This window comes from Cavia porcellus, unplaced genomic scaffold (genome assembly GCF_034190915.1).
Source record: "Cavia porcellus strain 051 isolate PalLab524CR breed Dunkin Hartley unplaced genomic scaffold, mCavPor4.1 scaffold_3, whole genome shotgun sequence".
NCBI lineage: Eukaryota > Metazoa > Chordata > Mammalia > Rodentia > Caviidae > Cavia > Cavia porcellus.
Genome location: NW_026947486.1, coordinates 93,966,146 through 93,981,545, shown reverse-complemented (window position 1 = coordinate 93,981,545; position 15,400 = coordinate 93,966,146). Strand labels below are relative to the sequence as shown.

Here is a 15,400-nt window from a genome sequence, read left to right as displayed (position 1 = left end):
TCAATAAATGATTGAATCTATTAAATCCTTTTCCTCTACTTCTTTTTAAAAATGTAGCCAATTATCTTAGCAAAATGCAATCCCTCTGTCCTTTCATTTTATTTGTGAGTCAAAACGTTGTCCTTAACCAAGAAAATTGTAGGAATTCAATTGTAATGATCTATTCAAATGAAAGAATTTGTCTCTAACAGTATGTGTGTGTCAAAATTTAGTGAAATTAACTCTAATAACCATTTTCCTCAACATTTAATATCACTTGAAATTGTCTTCTCCACCTATTTTTAATCTCCTTTTTAGACATATTTTTACTCTAAAGACTTTTTTCTTAAGGATAGATAATTTTTTTATTATTCAGATTGAGTTATCTACCTGTTCTAAACTCTTGTATTACAACAGTGTACTGTATGTGGTCGCTGTTCTCCAAAGTTGTCTTTTTCTGTGCTAGTCTATATCACATTTCTATGTCTAATTATGATGCTGTTTCTAAGGAGTAAATATAATACCCAATTATAAACAAAATATACATTTCCTCAAGCATTTAAAATGACTCTAATACAGGTGGTTCACACAAAATAAACTGACAGTTTTAAAGGACCATGTCTCCTTTTCAGTTAAAATTTAAAACTTAACATAAATGTTGTAAAAATTCAAAGCAGCGAGAATATTAAGTCATAATACAATACAAAATAATTTCCATAAAATGAGAATAATTTAAGAACAATAAAATAAACCTAGAACCTTCATCTGCTAGCACAAGCACAGCCTCATAGGCTATGAGAGTGATTCTGCACGGCAGTGTCCTCTAAACTACAACACCCAGTATACCCTCCTCAGTCATTTGGCATACTAACGGAAGCGGCGCTAGTGATAGGAATTCTGGGTATTTTAATCTATATTTTTAAAAAATGTCTCGACTCCATCTCCCACAATCCTTCGTTTTTACTTTCATTTTTTCCACCAATACTAGTATTGAAAACTCCCGGACGCCTGGAAGAACAGCCTTTAGGGTCCGCGAACTACATTTCCCAGGAGGACAAGGTTTTGTCCTCAGGCTTTCCTGGTGACCACTAACCAATAGGAAGCGCTGAAACAACCCCTGTGTGGGTGAGCGTGTGGTCCGGGGCCCAAGTGCCGAGCGTAGGCCGGCTAGCGCGAGGCGTGGAGTTGAGAAGACAGTTATTCTGCCTAGGATGCCAAGAGGGTTCTCTGCGCCCAGGAGTGCCACGCCTGCCCGATTTTCCGCGGTTTTTAAGGAGTAGCGCTTCGGTAGCCGGGAAACTGGAGGTCAGAGAGGCAGAAAGCCTGAGTGGCTGTGGCGGGGGACTGGGGGACTGAGGGACCGAGGGGGCCCTGGAAGGAAGGTGCTTCCGGGGCCGCGGTGTGCAGCCCTAACTCCGCCCAGCTCCGCCTCTGTGAGGGAGGGAGTATTGGGACTGTGAGTCTGGGGTGGGCGCCAGTTTCCTAGAGCTTTGGGAGTGCTATCTCTCCCCTTCTCTTTCTTAATTGGCATGTACTCTTTTTCAACCACAGTGTTCCCCCTTTTCCCGCTTTGTGTCTCCTCAGAGGACTGAAATTAGGGTTCGTGACAGGGGCCTCCCATGGGCGGCTCTTGGATTCTCCTTACTGCTTGCAGGAGTTGGGTGATCTCTTTCCTTTCTTCCCACAATATTGCCATTCAGATTTGGGCATCCACCCCTCCGCACACACTCCCACTTTCCCCTGGTGTCCTGGGAATTCCTTGTCCCGTCCCAGGCGCAACTTGGTGTCAAATTTCTTTTTCCTGGACATTGAGATACAAATTGGTCGCTTTCGGGCTCTTGGCCACTCCACCCACTTCCCTTTCCTGGCCAGGTCCCGACGTGGGAGAGGGCTTCCTCTATTTCCCGAAGAGATAAGGAGCAAAAGGAAGAAATCTTGCTTTTGAGAAATATGTGTTTGAGATTCAGTTTAGTGTTCTGGTTTGAGTAATGGGCTGGTTAGACCAGTTTTAAAGCGCGAGCATTTTAGAGGGTTCCAGCAAAGACTGATGACATTAATGTTGATAAAAATTAAGGAGACACAATTGCTGCATAGACGTTTGTGAAACAGACTGCGTTAATTATATTATTACAAGCGCGTGCAAAAGTGACAGAGGGTTAGTGGAAGGAGGCAAACTGATAGCAGTGGGGGTTGCTTTGTGGACATTTAAGCCTAACACAGGAAGTGCCAAAGGCTTGAAACTTACCTACCTTTCAGAACACTCCTGGTGGGCTTTGTGAAGAAATCAAATTTAAATTTGGGGTTCAAAAGAGAAAAGAGATTTGAAATGAGCAGAGTTAGGGAAAATGGTTCCTGCCAGTAGGACTGAAATTTGAAAAGTGGATACAAGAGAGAGCACTGGGTGCCTTATTGGATTAAAAGTTATCAGCAGGGGTATATAGGGAAATAAAGACAAATTAAGATTGGGTGATTTTTCTTTTCATCCTAAGGAAACCTGATTTGAAATCAGTTCTTGGAGAACACAAAGAAGTGTGGTGATATGTTCCAGGTGTGAGTTTAATTTAAATCTAAGAAGTTTATGTTACAGATATTTTGTTTGTGGCTATTCTTAGCTACAATCTGTTAGCTACAATGTAGCTATCAGTTTGAAAACATAGTAATGTAAATTTGCTTTCTTAAAGAAATGCATTTGCTGTCTTTGTGCAGATTACTTGCATTTTAATTATCTAACTGAGAGACAAAAGTAACTATTGAGCCCATATAATGTCCCAGGCATCATCATAAGCACTGTGTTACAATATTTTATGATATATGTACTATTATTTTCACTTTTTTCTAGAAGAAGAAACTTACATGCAGAGAGTTTAAATACAGAAAGTCACATAGATAGTAAAGAGTTGATTTGGGGCTGGTGTATATACAATTTTGACTCCATAGCCCACCGTACGAATCCTGATGTTCATTTTTGTCCTTGACTTTCCAGTGTGTGGTGAGGCGAGATCATTGTGGGGAATAATTGATCATCCTGGCAGAAATGCAAATGATTCACTTTGAGTTTCTGCGTCAGAATGTATCTGCTGTAAAGTAGCTGCCAAAAACAAATTAGCTTAACTGCTGTTGCAACCATGGCTATTTGTCTGCCAAAACTATAGTTAGTATGGCTATTTCTGAATTGGATGATTCTCTTTGTAGAGTATGTCATGCCTCTAAGCTATTCAGACCTGGATGGTACTTTGGGTTTTACTTTATTTTAGCATTTTTTAAAGTGACTTGAGTCATATCTCCTCTATATCCTCTTCCAGATGGAGGTTTGGAGAATTACAAGATGTGAGCTCTCCTTGGATCTAGTTGGCAAGATAGATACCCACCATTCTGAGATCCCAGGGTGTATAGTATAACAGAGACAGGTACAAACTGCTGTGGAAGCATAGAGTAAAGAATGTCTAGCCTGAAGGAAGAGTCAGGGTGAAGGCTTCTGTGAGATGATATGACAGATAGGTCTTGAAGGATGATATGACTTTGCCAGGTGGAGAAGGCTAGAGGGGAGGCATTCTGTACAGAGTTTACTCTGTGAAACACATGTGACTGTACAAGATTAGGACATTTATGTTCATTATTGAGAAATTCATTTTGGCGGGATGCATATTGGGGAAAGGAAGGTATACTACTAGGAAAAGAGTATGAAAAGATATTTTGGGACTGATTTGTGAAGAATCAACTGTAATGCTAAGAAGTTCGGATATGCTCCTGTAGGCCAGGTGGCTCTGAAAATGTGGGGCATCTGTCAGGGGGTACAAAAATAAAACAACTAGTACATCAAATCTAAGTTTACTTAGGATTTTATTTGGTAAAAAATAGAAAACGAACCAGTTTGAATTTATTTAAACAAATACTAGGTAAATAACAGTATGAATATGCTAAAAATCATCCAATTATATTCAGATAATGGAAATTTGGGAGATACTATTTGTAGACTTCCAAAAACCGTTAAAATGTTTTAGGTGACTGTTGTGATCAGATTTTTCACATTTGGATGATGACAGTGAGAAGGATGCACTGGAGAGAAACATGACCAACGTAGAAGGTAGATATGCTGTTCTCTGCAGAGAGATGATAAGGACCTAAGTAAGAGTAATGACATATGAGAGAAGGAAATATATTTGAAAGATAGAATAAATAGGACTTGATAGATGTCAATATGATTTTGTCACTGTCAACAAAATTGTTTCAAAAGCTTATATATAACATTTGCTTGTAATATTTTCTATTTTTTCATGATCATAGTAATACCAAAATATGCCATGCTTATGTGTATTTTAAAGTAACATAGAGGCTATTATTAGTATTTAAGAGTGGGTTCAGAGGCTGGGAACACAGCTCAGTGTTAGAGCACTTGCCTAGCATGTACAGAGTTTTGGGTTTAATTTCTAGCATAATACACTCACAAGAAAAAATGAATTTGGATTACATCCAATCATCCTTCCTGCTTTATTGAGTGTCCTCGTAAGCAGTGGCACATATATTCAAGGAATTAGTAAGGAATATGAGTATAATCTGTGATCGTTAGCCATCTGAGGAAGTCCTCTGCCTTTAAGACAGTGCACCTTTGGGAAACCCTTTCAGCACCCTCACTCCACACTCATGGGAATGCACACATAGAGCAAGGCTTCCATAGGACCCTGCACTTACTTCTATACCAGCCTTACAGCACTGTAGTGTGTCAGTTTGTAGATGTTTCTGTCTTCTCTGTAAGAGCAAGGACCTGGGTTCATTCATCTTCATACACATAACATCCAGAAATGACACTTATGTAGCATCCAGAAACAGCACTTGGCATATAGTAGATGCCTGATAAATGTTTACTGGATGAAAACAATAGATCAACAGACTCACATGAATGTAGCTATGGACCATAGACCTTTGGTACCACAGAGTGCCAAATGCTATGAAGATTATCGTTGGCTACATTTACTGCTTCTGCTAAATAAAGCAGTAAATGAAAATGCCCATAATTTCACCAGAGGTACGTTTTTATTCTCATAATTTACATTTGTTTCTTAGGCCTGCCCATTGCTTCATCCCTCTTGACAGAATTCATAGTGTACCTTCCCTAATACTTTGCAAGGAAACATCCCCCTTCTGTCTGCACCAAGTCCAGTTGATTCCATCCTTGACATAACTCTCAGATCTCCTGCTAGTTGTAGATCCTGCTAGTAGAACTACAATTTCACAACAGTACTTCTGGAAAGCATTTTGTTCTTATGTATCAGAAATCTTAAAATTGAACATAGCTTTCAACCCACCAGTTCAACTTGTAGAACTCAGTACTGAGGAAATGATCACAATATTTCCACAATTTTAGCTTGCAGAATATTTATACCACAGTTGTTTATGATAATGACCAAAAAAGAAAAAAAGAATAGCCTAAATGTCCATTACTTAGAGTTTGAATGGAACTAATTGTAGTACATTTATTAAGTATCCAAGAATGTTGTTCTTACCAAAGTATATTTAGTGATGTGAGAAGTTGTTTATGGTATATTAAGAAAACATCCATGTCGTAAAACTATCAGTACAAAATGGCAAATGTAAGTACCTGCACACATGTCACATACCACACACATCTATTTATACACAGAAAAACCCTGTAAGGTTAAATACCCAAAAATATTAATAAAGCTTTGTTATAAATGATAATACTCCCTATGATTTCTATTTTTAACTTTTCACACATTTTCATTGTCTTAAGTTTTTACAATGATACGTTCATTAATTTTTAAAAAAAAAATTGTTTAAAAGTTTTTTCCAGGTCTACCCTATTACCATTGCCTTAGCCTGGTATGTCCGCCACCTGATAATCCATATGTATCACTCATAGCGTGGATTACTACTGCCTCGAATTTACCCTTCCAATCCATTGTCCACTGATGCTGAAAAAATAAGTTTTGTAAATCACACATCTGAGGCTATTTAGTCTGTGTTATAGTTCAATGACTCCTCATTGTCTGTAGGTTACTATCCAAACTTAGACTGTCTTATAAAACATTTGAGAGTTAATTCTTTGCTTTTTTTCTAGTATCAGCTTTCTTTTCACAATTTACTTTTCCTTCAGTTCTTAGGCCAGTACCAGACACATTATAGGTGTTTAGTTAATGTTAATCAAATATTGATGTGAATTGTGTAGGTTAGTTATTCTGTGCCAAGTAATCTACTTGTATTGCATTTAATCCTCAAAGCAAAAATATTAAATATATTTAGTTATTCCTGATTTATAGTTGAGGAAGATTACTTAGACTGAAAGGAAAAGTTATTATGGTAAAGGATATTTTCAAAGATAAAGTCAAAATTCCCTGGTGCAACTCTGCTGTCTTCATTTTCCTGCAGCCTCTATTGGTCTTTGCCAATATGAATACAGAATTTGTACATCCCTTTGGGCAAGTCATATGTGATGGCAGTATAACAAAAACAGTCCCAGACTGATTTATTTTTACCATGTCATGGATCACGTTGTACTAATGTACAGAAATCTTTCCTTTGTGTATGTAACAATTCATAGAAGAGATATATTTGCTCTGTTTTTACTGATATTTTGAAGTCTATGTCTATGGGAATGTCAGCAGATACCTATAGAAAAGTGGGTTAGAATTGAATGTGTAAGAAACAGTGAGTCTCATGGGTTCTGATGTCATTGATTAATTTACTTTTTTAAATGTCATGTAGTTGTACTTTTCGGCAGTTAGTCCCCAGGGAAGACATTGGTTGAATTCCATAGTTAATCCTGTTTAGAGTACAGCCCATGTGTGTGCTGTTAAGTGATCTTAGACAGATGTAGTGGATTGCAATATTGACATACAACTAAATGTGGAGTAGCAGATTTTCTACAAAAATGTATCCCTGGTCATATTGTCACTCTGGATCTTGCCGTATGATACCCCCCCCCATTTTCTCTATAAATTATACTCCTTGTATAGAACTAGGTGTTCTTTAAAGGACACAAGCCTTAAGCAAAAATCAGTTGAATAAAATGATATTACTTTGTAAGGAAGTATCCCTTTCAAGTAAGTACTCCACAAGAATCTATAGTTCTGTTCCATGAGCAAGTAAGTTGAACATAGAAATTGTAGTAAGTTTTTCAGATCATTTAATGAATTATTGTAGGTGTACTATGTGAAAGCATGATGTTAGACTCTTTGCTAGATACTTACAAATACTCTTTTAATGACTTCTACTCAGAAAGCAGGGATGCACACACAAGGGAATTAACATTTAAGAACATATGAAAGAAAATTTTAACAAGTTGGCCCATTATATAAATGAAAATTTCCCCAGTTTAAAATTAGGCTGTGTATCAGTGGGAAATTATGCTTTCCCCCACTCCAACCTGGTCTCTCCTGTGTGAACTATCTAGGCCAAAAAAGGAGCTACCAGATAGCTGATAAGCAAATGATCTACTTCTCTGTTTACAAATAGTATGAGAAGAACAATGACTTTCTGTGCATTCAGCCCTGCACAAGCCTACTAGTGATACTGTGAGAGTTATGATTGTGTCAGCTTTTCCAGGGTTTCTGTGTCTGCTGCAGAAATTTGGCAGACACCTCAGACAAATTTTATGTCTCTTAAATCTTCCTCAAGCTAGGATGGCTCTTAGATTTATATGTACAAAAAAAGTGAAGTGTTTACCAGTTTGACATTTTTGAAGATCAAAACAGACTCAGTTTTAAAAAATTCAGCATGCACCTCAGTTTAGTCTACAGAATGGGCTAATTGCTTTTTGCTGTTTGTTTTAATCAGCCTTAATGTTTGCTTTTCAGAAGTGGCTATTTATATGTTTAAAGATCTACATTCTACATCTCAGTGTATTTCCATTTTTTTGACTGTAATGTGTAGTTTTACTGAAGTCTTAATTTTCCTTTTTTGCCTTTACTAATAACATAATATAAAACATGATAAGATGGGCAGTATAGTGAAATAGATTGCCAGGCTAGGAGGGAATATGATGAGTTTTTAAAAATTAGCTCTCTTCCCTTTCCTTTTAGGAGTTCTGCTTTTTGGTGGTCACTTACAAAATAGTATGCATTGACGGAATAATCATAGGTAAGAATAAGATTCAAAGAACATTTAATAACCACCCATTAGTAGGGCCAGTCCACAGGTATTTATAGGCAGAGCACAAATGAAAGTTGAGCTGTAATTTAGAAGGGCTGCAATGAAGTATGGATGTTATAAACAACATTGCTTCAGTGGTGTACTGTGAAAGATAAAGATGGGGAAATCACCACTGTGGGCCCTTTTCATCTACTTCTGTTGTTCTTTTTAGCAGCAACTAGTGCCAGTGAGAATCTCCTGGGATTGAAACTCTCCCACAGTAAGGCCCCATGAAATATCTTCTCACTATTTCTTCTTCAGTCAGGACCTCAGCACACTTCACGATGATTATTTGTCCACATAATATTCTAATTTTCACCTTTCAGGAGATGTGTTTGACTTCAAGAGGCATTTGACTCATTCATTGAGTTAACATTTGAGCACACATACAGGACCAGATATTATGCAAAATAATGACAATATAGTAAGGCATTAGATGCAACCCCAAGCTGTCCTGAGGGAGTTCACTGTGTAGTGGGGGATATGGACACTAAAACCAAGGAATATATTTCAGTGTGAAAGGTGCTTAGCAAGAGAGGCATGTTCAAAGTACCCCGAAAACATGGTAGAGGAAATTTCTATTAGGCTTGGACAACGTCCAGACCAGAGTCTTTAACTGTGATGAATCATAAGGATTGAGTGGGCATTGACAGGACCACTGATGACGAACCTGTGACATGCCTACCGCAGCAGGCTATTTGTATTATTGAAAACCACCATTATTGGCCTATACTCTTGGTGGACAAAGAGGTAGAGGTTTAAAGCAGAGGGACCACCAACGCATGCAAGATAGCCATATGTAAAAATGGATAGTTCTAAAAAAGGTAAGATGTTGTATTGGAATGATTGAGAACCTGGAAGAGGGAGACTGAATGAAAAGGAATCCTGTAGTAGTGTAGTTAGTGAAGAAAGTCAGCTCGCTAAGAAGCATGACCCATTGCCTAATAGGCAGGATGAACCAGTACATGGTTGTAAATGAGGGAGTAGCATGACTGGATTAGAGGTTGGGCTTTATGATGGAGAAAACAGAGATAGAGTCTGTTTTGATTTACAGTATTTGAGAAGGTTTATCCTAATCACTTGTTCAGCAACGCATTCTCTGTTAGGTTTTCTTTTGATATACAGAGATCAGTTTGAATAATTGTCTCCTACACAGAGGAAATAACTTGTTGTACTCCCTCACATGTTACTTAGATGAACAATCCTTCAATCCTTCCAGCTCAGATCAGTGATCCCAGCCATGATTGGGGTTTGATTGTTGTGAAGGAAATCAGAATTTCAAAGCACAGCAACTTCATTTTAAAAATGGTTATGAGAGTTACTTATTGCTTGCTGAGTCAGCAGAGCCAAGGCAAGCACTGGTCAGTTTCTTTTGGGGGTCATATCTACTACTATTGGCTTAATACCCTCTCTACTAAAAGTGGTGAAAGGAGTCAGTTTAACAAACTACTCTTTAACCTTTTGTTTTGAAATACTTTTACATATCTAAAAATGGCAAGAATTATACAGGAAGTCATGCCATTACTCACAAATTTTTATATTTTATATTTTGTCCTATTTGTTTCTTTTATAAATATTATTTTGTTCTGAAACATTTGAGTTTGAATAAGCCATACTATTTACTTCTTTGCTCTTTAGCAATCTTTTGATACAAAAATTTTCAAATCTACAGCAAAGTTGAAATATACAATAAATGCCCAAATACTTATCGTTTTGATTCTATAATTAGCATCTTACTATATTTATTAGTTTTGGCCGTTCTTTTCTGCATTTCAAATTAAATCTTGACATCAGTACAGTTTTTCTAAATTCTTCAGTGTACATATCATTAAGTAGATGAACGAATTATTTTGTGCTGAAATCAAGCCATCCAATTAGACCTGCATTTATTGTGTGCCAAAACTCTGGTATACCTGCATGTGTCTTAGATGTGTTTGGCTATGGAACATGTGTCTCTTTGATTAACTTTTGGATACCTGTCCACTGTACCTCGTGCAATGCCAGGCACAAATTCCACTTAATGCTGATGAGTAGAGACAGAGCTACAGCCAAGAAAAGAATCACAATAAAATCAGAATAAACTTGAGGAGGAGAAGAGAAAGAGTATATGAGAAGAAGAAGAAGGTGACCAGTGAATTGGAGGAAGTAAAGCCAAGGCTTGAAGCATTGGGGGAAGATACTTGCTTTAGGCTACAGTACTTCTAGCAGTACTTCTGTCTTCTGACTCTCTCTTCAGAAGGATAGGTTCTCAGAAACTAGGCACAGTTGCTGCTCAGTGGAACCCAGGGACCAAGTTTCCTTGTCATTACTTAGATACCACCAATTAATATACCATGTTCATTTTTTCATGAATATGCTAGTCTACCACAAGTTTCCACTTCTTTTTGGAAGGTGTAGGTGGGCCACTAAAAGTCTTTTTCTCAGACTGTAAGTACTACAACCAAAGAGCACTAGAGTTCAATGAATCCTACCTAGGGTTTTTTTTTTTTTTTTTTTTTTTTTCCTGAACTCACGGAACATGGAACTCACGACCTCGTGCTTCCCAAGCAGGTACTTATGACACTGCCCCAGCCATAGTTTCCTTTTTTAAAATAACCTTTCTTTTTATTTTATCTTATAAATACACAGTTTAAATCTGCATTTATTAAGCAGTCATTTTGTGCCAAGAACAGTACTAGTTGCTATAACATCTCTGACACTTTTCAACGACCCAATGATATGGGTACTACTTTTTCTGCATTTGCCAGATAAAAAACAAGACTCAGAATGATTTTGCCCATAAACCATAATTGAAGAAACTCAAGTATGTTTGCTTCCAGAGCCCAGTGGTCCTAACCATTATACAATACTGTGAGATGACATTAAATAAAACAACCAAATGTAAATGCAAGGAAGTCTGCTTTCAATGTTTGAACTCAACATGCAATTTATTGACTAAGCATTTCCAACTGGATAGCTGAATTGAGAAGGAAGTATGCCTTTAATCCTAAGAATGTGGGTATAGTAATGGACTGAGATTGCTTGAGTTCAAGTCCCAGGTCAATCACTAATGAAGTATGAGAAATCATTTAACATGAGTTATTTTCAGTTTTCTTACCTATAAAATGCCTAGAATGTAGCTGTATTGGAGCAGCAATTAAAAGTTATGTAAAATGCAGCACTTCTGGCATGCAGTAGGTGTTCAGGATAGTCTAGATCACTACATTCCCTTTCTTCTTCCTTTTTTGGGGACCATAGTATTCACTTGAGGAAAACAAATTGTCCCAGAAACATTTTTTGAGGAGAGCTATTCTGAAACAGAATTATTAGTTGGTTATTACCAAAGCTGAAAAAGGATATGAGGTATATTTTAAAATAAGCTATAATCATGAACCTTTAGGAGACTTTGGGTGGCACATCTCTCTCCTTTCTAGAGATTAGTGCCAAATTGTGACATCATCTATTTCATCACTAGATTAAAATTTAAAAGTGACATATAATATTAGATTTGGGCTATTAGCAACTCTACTCCAGGCATTTTGAGCCAAGCAAACTCAAGTAACAAAGTATAAGTTGATTGTTTTTGGGAGCAGGATCTTACTATGTAAGCCAGGTTGGCTTTGAATTTGTTATGTATCCCAGTCTACCCTCAACCCTCAATCCTCCTGCCTCAGCTGCCCAAGTGCTGGGATTACAGGCATGTACCACAATTCCTGGCTTAGAAATTACTTGACCAAAGTCGAACATAGAAAAAAAAAAAAAAACAGAAATTCATTCTCCTGACTGTTTACCCAGTGATCATTCTTTGGTTCCTTCATGGGTTGTCAGGCAGGTAAAACCAAGCCTTGAAATGTGGTCTTTACAGGAGTTGGAACTGTTTTTATTCTCAGGGTTTGGTGTAAATCTGATTGATTCAGAAAAAAATTTTTGTTCTGGTTCAAATTCAATTCACTACATTCAAACTCTAACATTTCTATTTTGTTTGTGGTTTAGCAAATTAGTGTTGTTTCCTCCTCATTTAGGTTCATAGTTTAGTTCTAATTTTTGGTTCTTTGAAATCTTCCTCTGGGATTTTTGTCTTTGACAGAAATACTCAGCATCCAAGGTAGCTAACGATGAAAATTCATCTGAAAAGATCAGTCAGGCTTGATGATGGCTGCTGAGGATGAGCTCCGTGGTTTAGCAACCATTAGTGTTTACATTCTGGAGCTTGAAACCAGAATAATGGAACCACTGCAACAGTATTTGGGGCGTGTGTGTGTGTGTGTGTGTGTGTGTATCAGGGGGCTCTAATGCTTTCATTTCTGTTCTTGTTAATCTGAGTTGAAGCTGCTGCCTCTCACCTCACTGCCTTTTGGGATACTGTCAGTCATGTTAGTGACATAATTCTTGTATTTTAACTATAGGAAAGAAGCGAACAAAAACGTCATCCTTGTCCTTTTCCCTTTCCTTTGAGTGGTTCTTGTGAGGAATTTGGGAAATACAAATTTCAAGTTTAAATTTGTGCAGAAGTTAGTTGAAATGCCCCAAAGCATAACAGCCAGATTCTGAAATACAGCCTTTGTTTTTTATGTGCCACTGTTGTTTTTAATGTTTGCAACACCTGAAATTGCATTGCCATAGTTTTTTAGAGGCCGGCCATGCTACAGGTGAGGCTGTGGTGGAGGTTGCAGTGATGAGGTTTTGAGAACTGTACCCCACTTGCATGGCTTTCCACATGCTAGAGAAAAGTAAATTCTGGTGGTAGGGCCATGAGGACCTTTTCAATTTCTTGTTTATATACCTGTGTGTACAGAAGGCTAGGGCTGTAGCTATGGTAGTAAAAGGGTCATTCATTCTCAATGCCTCAAGAAACAAGTATTCTAGGTGAGGCTTGGGGTGAGCCCAGCAAGTATGTTTTTTTGATTAGAAAGAAAGCTGTCACCTTAGATTCATTTATTTCCTCCTCTCTCCTACTGCTCCTATCCTCTCTCCCCCCCCTCCCTTCTCCCTTTTAATGTTTCTTTTATTCTTAGCTACTAGTTACCTAATCCCTTGTGATTCATATGATCCATTTTCCATCAATTTAATGTAGATTTTGGATGCATATTTTACTGGCATTTTCAGGAGTGACAATGACATTCAAATGGGGCCAATTAGAAAGTTTTCTTTTCATGAGAATTGGGCTAAGCACTTGTTAGTGGCCACAGATGCTATTGCAAGGGATTGAGAGGAGCTAACATCTGATATTTTTGCTATAGTCTCCACCTTTAATTTTGGCTGCTTCAGATTTGACCCATTTGGATAGACATACACTTGGGTGGTAACCACAATACAGATGGAAATCAGGCCATGTGGGATTTGGCTGAACCAAAGGTCCCCAAACATTGCCTGGATCAGTTAGTGCCCCAGGTGTGGCCACCCCAGGACTTCATGTGCTAAAATTGTGTCCCAGCCTAAGCCAGCTGGTCACTGTATATATAGTATCAAGGCAGCTTGGAGTCTCATAAAGCATGACTTTGGATTTTTACTTTGTGAGTTTAGATTTAGTCAGTCAACTCAAATAATTCCCCACATCCTGGACAGAGAGGTTGTACCAAGTAAACAGAATGACTTAACAAAGGAGATGCTCATTATTGAATAGCTTTTATTCTAGATGAGGCATAATATCAGACCATATGAAGGAAAATGGACCAAATGTTCAGAAATTGAAGAGAATATTTTAATAAGCTTCTGATAAAATTATATGTCATGTTTAAATTTTGTCTTTTTCAATAATTTCCTATTTGTGAAATTTTAAAAACAGTGGTTCTTTTCAATATTAAGATTTAAAGAAATTTTTTGGTTCTTTTTCTTTTAATTTGTCTCATGTGCCTCACTTCAGTCGTAATGCAAGACTTGTTTCAGGCTGTGGTAATAATAATCCCATACAATTTTATATCCTTTGATAATTTACAAAAGGGTTATCACATCCATTATCTAATTTGCTTTTTGCAACAATCGTGTGAAGCAGTTAAGATAGGTCCTATTATTTCTAATTTATAAATAAGTGAAGTTAGGCTCAGGCAAGTTAGGTATGTCATCCAGAAATATAGCTAGAAATTTGGAGAACTGGAAGTGGAACCTAGCTTTCCTGATACCTACTCCCAGTGCTCCTTCAATTGTATCATTTTCTTTCCCTAAGAGACTGTCCCTTTTATGTTCCTACTCATGATAAATTTTAAAATCAGTCTACAAAATGTGCTTTAATTTAGCAGATGTGTAAAACCAAAGTACTTACAGATAGTGACTTCCTAAGGTCTGCTATAGTAAGTCCTACACGTAACTTGGGTTTTCATTCTGACTCAGCTATTTCTAGGTAGATGTATTTTTTTCAGTGTTAAATGTGTGTACAAAAGTTGTATGATCTATTGATTATAGGTGTGAAAGCTGTACCTAGGGAGTGGGACTAAGGAGGAAAAGTTGGCTGAAAATAATTAGCTTCTTGCCTTTTTGTTAAGAGATGTCATGTTCAATAGAATTTAATTTCTTTATACTTCCTCTACTTCCAGCCTTTTAAATACAATTCCATAGGGAAAATTAGCAAATATTCATTCTGAATGTTGATTTCTCAGGAACAAGAGTAGCTGGAGGAAAGAGAAAGTGGAAGGGTGCCTTTCTGTGTCCTTTAAGAGTGGGCATACCTTATTTTGTTTGGAGCTGTGAGCTAAGATTTCTTCTAAGGCATGCAAATCGTAAAGTTCTGATTTGTCAACTGCATGCTGTTTCTTTAGGCACTGATGTATGAAATCCCGAACGAATTCTCCGATGAACATACTGCTAATTGCTTCTCCACCTGCTCTCCAACCTCCTCCACCCCCCACCCCTGCACTCCCAATTCAGCCTATAAGTGTCCGTCATTGGAGATGGATGGTGACACATGCAGTAATAGCAATTCATAAAAGCCAGTTCCAGCCCTTGTCTTCAAGGCTCCTGGATTTTCCACTGCCTGCTTTTGTGTAAGTGAAGTGGATGGAAGTGCTACTGGCATCAGAATCCACCTCCCTATACTCCGTTGTTAGAGCTCAGTTGCTCGGCTGGAGCTGAGCTAAACAGAAGCATCAGATCTAAGCTGAATTGTGGCTGTTTTTTTTCTTTTCCTCAATGGGGGGGCGGGTTAGGGGTAGTGTGTAGTGGGGGCTTGTTCTTTGGCTTTTCTTTTTGTGAAGAAAAGAGGGTAAAGAGAGAATAACTCACGGTAGGCTACAGCGTGAAACAGTACCCTGAAGAGTGCCACAATGTTCTTGGTACAATATACAGGTATAGTATCTTTTATTTT

General features: G+C 37.7%; 1 protein-coding gene across 4 annotated transcripts in view; it reads left to right on the top strand.

Annotated features, from left to right (window-relative positions):
• The first annotated feature begins 1,076 nt into the window (after window positions 1-1,076).
• The window catches only part of Enox2 (ecto-NOX disulfide-thiol exchanger 2), a 290,611-nt gene continuing 276,287 nt past the window's right edge, over window positions 1,077-15,400 (top strand). The window contains exon 1 of one of the 4 annotated variants that reach the window (XM_063246421.1): window positions 1,077-1,284. Coding sequence is in view for 2 of the 4 variants with exons in the window: in XM_063246424.1 (XP_063102494.1) it covers window positions 15,360-15,381 (22 nt within the window). In the remaining 2 variants the exon portion in view is untranslated. Of the gene's footprint in view, window positions 1,285-15,253; window positions 15,382-15,400 lie in introns of those variants that run through there. The other 3 variants (XM_063246423.1, XM_063246424.1, XM_063246420.1) reach the window with 3 other exon arrangements.